The 5,886-nt window shown below is 35.3% G+C and overlaps 1 protein-coding gene across 1 annotated transcript; it reads left to right on the forward strand.

The window, feature by feature from the left end:
- Window positions 1-2,425: 2,425 nt before the first annotated feature.
- Window positions 2,426-5,202, forward strand: LOC108837583 (WAT1-related protein At4g08290). Its single transcript, XM_056994130.1, has 7 exons — window positions 2,426-2,969; window positions 3,088-3,150; window positions 3,284-3,400; window positions 3,643-3,889; window positions 4,381-4,539; window positions 4,616-4,767; window positions 4,854-5,202. The coding sequence occupies exons 1-7, from the start codon at window positions 2,776-2,778 to the stop codon at window positions 5,059-5,061; spliced, it is 1,140 nt and encodes a 379-aa protein (XP_056850110.1). The 5' UTR covers window positions 2,426-2,775; the 3' UTR covers window positions 5,062-5,202.
- Window positions 5,203-5,886: the final 684 nt, after the last annotated feature.

Below are 5,886 nucleotides of genomic sequence, written 5' to 3' on the forward strand. Positions count from 1 at the left end.
AAGATTGCTCTCGAAAGGAGGAAAAGAAGTTTTAATAAAATCGATCTTATTGGCATTACCGACGTATGTTATGTCCAGTTTCTTGCTTCCCCTAGAGATATGTGAGAACCTTGGAAGTGCCATAGCACAATTTTGGTGGAGTTCTAATCCGCCAAAAAGAGGGATTCACTGGGCAACATGGGACAAGATGTGTGCACCTAGAGAGAAAGGAGGAATTGGCTTTCGCATGATCCATGAATTCAATTTGGCACTCTTAGCAAAACAACTTTGGCGTTTAGTTCAATTCCCAGATTCATTGGTGGCCAGAGTTATAAGAGGCAAATACTATCGCCTGAGTTCGCCTTTGCGAATAGGCTCCGTTGATAGCCCATCTTATGTGTGGACGAGTATCACTGCGGCAAGAAAGCTTCTTTTATTGGGCATTAGGAACAAGGTCCATTCAGGATATGAAGTAAAGGTTTGGCAGGATCCATGGATCCCATTGACACCTGCTAGACCAGCTAAGGCCAGGGTCCCAGTTGTGAATCCGAACATGTTAGTCAGTGATCTCATTGATTTTCAGACGAAGGAATGGGATGACCAACTATTGGAGCAGTATGTACATCTGGAGGACATTCCGATGATTCAGAGTTTGGCCATAAGCCCTACTCATAAACGTGATACATTCTGCAGGAGCTATACTAAGAATGGTCAATATACAGTCAAATCTGGTTATTGGGTAGCTACAAATATTTTGAGAACCAATGAAGAGATACAAGTCTTAGAGCCCAGTATTACCAAACTTCAGGCCTTTGCCTGGACGGTGGATGCACCCCAGAAGATTCGTCACTTTATTTGGCAATTGATTACATGACAGATTGCAGTTACAAGAAATCTTACACGACGCAACATGAGATGCGATAATTATTGCCCAAGATGTGCAGAACGAGAAGAGACTGCTACTCATGCAATCTTTGAATGTCCACCAGCACTGCAAGTATGGGCTTCATCTTCTACTCCATCTAATCCTCAGATGTTTCCTCTCCCAAGTTTCTACGCTAATATGGATTATCTGTTCTGGAGGAAGAATAGTATCATTGAGCCAGAAAATGATAGAGATCCGTACCCTTGGATAATATGGTATATCTGGAAAGCTAGGAATGACAAGTTATTCAGAGGGATAGATAGGGATCCAGTAGAGCTAGTCAGGTATGCAGAGGCTGAATGTCAAGCTTGGCACAATGCAAGGGAGACGATACTGAATGCTCCAGTGGAACAAAGCTCAAATCAACCTCAAGTCTTAAGCTTGAGTGACATTTGTATGGTGGATGGCTCATAGACCTCTACTGATCGTTTTACTAGAATAGGATGGGCTTGGAAAGATAGCATGGGAAAGATCCAATTAATGGGGACAAGAAACTTGAGGAGACGAGAATCATCACTACACTCGGAACTTGAAGCTTTAAAATGAGCAGTGGAGACAATGCTGCAACACTTGGACTGCCAAAGATTTAGGACAGACTGCAAGGATCTTATCGCAATGATAATGGAGCCACAGGCATGGCCAACTTTCTCTACGGAGCTAGAAATGATAAACACATTGAAGATATGCTTTAGGGATTTCTCCATTCATTATATCCCAAGAAACCAAAATGTAGTAGCTGATTCGTTAGCTAGGACTGCTCGTACTTTCCATCGTTCTCTTTGTTATTTTGGTTGTTCTATTCCGGTCTGGTTACCCAGACCATCTCAAGTTTGAGTAATAGAATTACCTTTTGATGTTTAAAAAAAAAAAAAAACCGATGTGGGACTCTACTCCCTTCTCATCATTTAACAATAAGGCCACTGCCTTGTCCATTTGTATTCACCGACTTGTCAAATAATTTTACAGTCCATAGGCTTAATTAATTGACCCAACATAGTTCAAGCATGCTTACTTACACTATTTCATGGTCTCTCACATGAACAACCAATAGATCTCTTGGAGTGATTCGAGGATCTAGTGTCTGCTATCAAAGTCATTGGAGTCTTTGAGGACTATCTGCGTCTGCTATACATATTGCTCACATATCCAATTTAAAAAAACGGACCGAACACAATATAAAAAAACGGAAGGAATAATCTAACATACATATTCTCCTACTTTTCTTTTCAGGAAAACGAGAAACACTCAAATAACTACAAGTTTACAACGGTTTTCTGAAAATCTGAAGACGTTACGTTCTTACGTGCTTAGTGATGGTGAAATTTTGCCAGAGCATTAGGACTCACGTCAAATCTTAGGGACAAAACATACACGTATTACAAATGTAGCTTTCCGGTTTATATGTTTATCAAGTTGGGCAGAGCACAAACAAATAACAAAAATGACGTGAGCAAGATACGTGCGATAGCAAAATAATTATCAAAGCCTATATATGAATTATTGTTTGCTTTACGATTGCTTGAATAAAACCCATACCCATCCGAAAAAGAAAAAAATTATTACCTTTACTGAATATCGTATCGTATTGGTCTTGGCCTTATAGATATTCATATATCTATCTACACTTTATTGTGTTTCTTTCTTATTTTTTTTTTTTATTGATTAAAGGGCTTGTTTCTTTAGTTAATCTACCACATGACTCTCGATCATAGGAAAAACCAGTTTTCATGTTTATCTAAAACTCTGTATCACCTTTTTGATGTTTTATATAAGATGCTCGTTCGTCATATTTTCCCCATCAGCTCTGACTCTTCTTAAGATTCACAAAATTTAACTTCAATAACACTGATACAAAAAAAGAATCAATAACCATGGAGGGCGTAAGTACGATCATTAAAAACTTTAGGCCGTTTTTGTTAATGGTATTTTTGCAATTTGGGGCAGCAGGAACGTATATTGTCATTATGGCCACTCTCAACCAAGGCCAGAATCGTTACGTTCTGATTGTGTACCGTAATGCTGTGGCTGCTCTTGTTCTCGCACCTTTTGCAATCTTCTTTGAAAGGTTAGTCCATGTAAAACATGCAGTGATTACATTTCATAGTTTATGGATTAGAAGATAAAGCCACAAGGGTTAAAATTTGATTATTTGTTTCTTCATGGGCTTGATTTTGATTTTACAGGAAAGTGAGGCCGAAGATGACACTATCTGTTTTCTGGAAAATAGTGTTACTCGGCTTCTTGGAGTAAGAATTAATCTTCTCCTTTTATGCATTTATATCAATAAAAACATAATGTTTGTAAACCAAGGAAAAAAAAAAGAACGATGATATTTCAGAAAGGTACCCTTAATACATGCTTTTGTACCGACTTCTGTAGGCCAATATTGGACCAGGGTTTTGGTTACTTGGGGATGAACATGACATCAGCAACATATACATCTGCTATCATGAACGTTCTCCCTTCTGTCACTTTCATAATCGCTTGGATTCTAAGGTAATCACTGGTTGATACACAAACTAAACCAACTTATATTATGTTTCAGTGGGAAAAGAATTCACTTAGACGACTACCAGAGTACTCAGTACTTTCGAGTCCTCTCAGTGTTAATTTAATTACGAGTACCACTATGAATATTGTCTTCAATGAAAGAGTATCCCCTGTATTTAAGACTAAGATCGTAGTTATATAAAAGGAAAGCACATGTTCAAACTAACTGGAATCGGTGATGTGAACAGAATGGAGAAAGTGAAGATAGCAGAGGTACGAAGCCAAGCAAAGATAATTGGGACACTGGTGGCTCTTGGTGGGGCATTGGTCATGACATTGTACAAAGGTCCACTTATTCCTTTACCATGGTCTAACCCAGATATGAACCAACACAACGGACATAACAATAGTTCACAAGACCATAATCATTGGGTTGGTGGAACCTTGTTGATACTCCTCGGTTGTGTTGCTTGGTCTTGCTTCTATGTTTTGCAGGTACTCTCTTTATTTTGATTTTTTATTTTGATCATACATGATTTCGTTTCAACCTCCAGACCAAATAGATATACATGTAAAAGTGCTCTGTGTTAAATATATATATATATATATATATATATATATAGCTAGGACCCCTACAGTTTTTCTTTAAAAACATTTCCTATATAACTTACAACATCAATATGCTTTACGAAAGTCCGCTGGATATAACATCACATTTACATTAAATACACAACTGTTACAAACTTTTTAGTAGAAACATCGTTATAAGACCAGGATATGCAACATTTTGGTTTATGTTAGTACCATCGTTGTGTGTTTCCAGTATTTGAATCCACATGTTTCATATTGACGAGAGTGTGTTTTAAAAGAAAAACAAAATTTTTGTGTTAAAAAAAAAACCAGTTTTACGTGTCTACAGCATGGTTGATAGTTGATACAATGATACATATATACTTGCTTAAAACATATTTATATTTCATATACAGTCCATAACGATAAAGACATATCCTGCGGATCTTTCACTATCGGCCTTAATATGCCTATCTGGGGCTGTCCAAAGCACCGTAGTAGCTCTTGTAGTGGAGCGCCACTCCAGCGGATGGGCAGTTGGATGGGATGCAAGGCTTTTAGCACCTCTTTATACGGTAACTATAAAGTTTAAATTTAGTTAGGTAATCACTTCACAAAAAATAATATTGATCTAAACTTTTTTAAATGAAGGGCATAGTAAGCTCGGGTTTAACCTACTACGTGCAAGGGATGGTTATGAGAACGAGAGGGCCTGTTTTTGTCACCGCCTTTAACCCTCTTTGCATGATTCTTGTAGCTCTCCTTGCTTCTTTTATCCTCCATGAACAAATACATTACGGATGGTATGTTAGACGAATAAAGACATCTTGCAATTATTTATGAACTTAAAACTAAATCTATTTATCCCTTATATTTTTTTGTGTTGCAGTGTAATAGGAGGGACAGTGATTGCCATGGGTTTGTATTTGGTTGTTTGGGGAAAAGGTAAGGACTATGAAGTATCAGGATTAGCTATCCTTGAGAAGAATAGCCTTCAAGAACTACCAATCAGAACTCAAGTTAAAAATGACGACAAATTGGATGCCTCTGTAGATGATGTCAGCAATGTAACCGTTCCCGCTGGTGCGCATCGTTAGACATCCGGAATATAAGAAAATTAAGAAAAGAAAACCAATTAATATTTATTAGTCTTGTAGTATGCAAAAAAATACACATACATATTTGTATTTGTGTGCAAATGTTATGACATGAGTTTATGGTATTTATATATTTTGACAGTCTCGTACTTGTAGTTATCGTTGACTACAACAAAAACTTTATAAATTATTACTCTATAAATTAATAAATCTGGTAAGTAAATAATTTTCAGCTTCGAATTGAAAGATTTAAACATATGATATAATTTGCATGGAATATATTGAAAACTTAATATGTTTATTTTAAAATTGCATGAAATTTTTTAAAACAATTATAAATTACTAAAATTATTAAAAATATTATATGAAAAACTTTATCAATAATTCAGTTTTTAATAAAAATATAAAGATCATAGAAATATTTGAGTAAAAAGACTCATTTAGTAGAACACATTAAAATATACTATAAATCTATGTTAATATCTTTAAATTTAATTTTATACCATATAAAATAGAAAAAGTTATTGTCTGAATTTATTTACCATAAAATGAATATAAATAAATAACAATAATTATTTTGATTTATATGTTCGTACCAGTTCAATATACGTAATATGTAAAATATATATTTATTATTTGATTATTTTTAAATATGTAAAAAGCTAAAAATAAGTTATAGTGCGTAAAATAATGTGTATACATAATGTTGATCTCACGCAAATACTGTATGTTGTTCTTAACATAGTATATTTAAATCAAAGGCATGAAGTTAAACATTCTCTGCATGACAGATATGATTTTATATGACTTTTAGAGCATCATTAT

Source organism: Raphanus sativus, chromosome 9 (assembly GCF_000801105.2).
Source record: "Raphanus sativus cultivar WK10039 chromosome 9, ASM80110v3, whole genome shotgun sequence".
Lineage (NCBI taxonomy): Eukaryota > Viridiplantae > Streptophyta > Magnoliopsida > Brassicales > Brassicaceae > Raphanus > Raphanus sativus.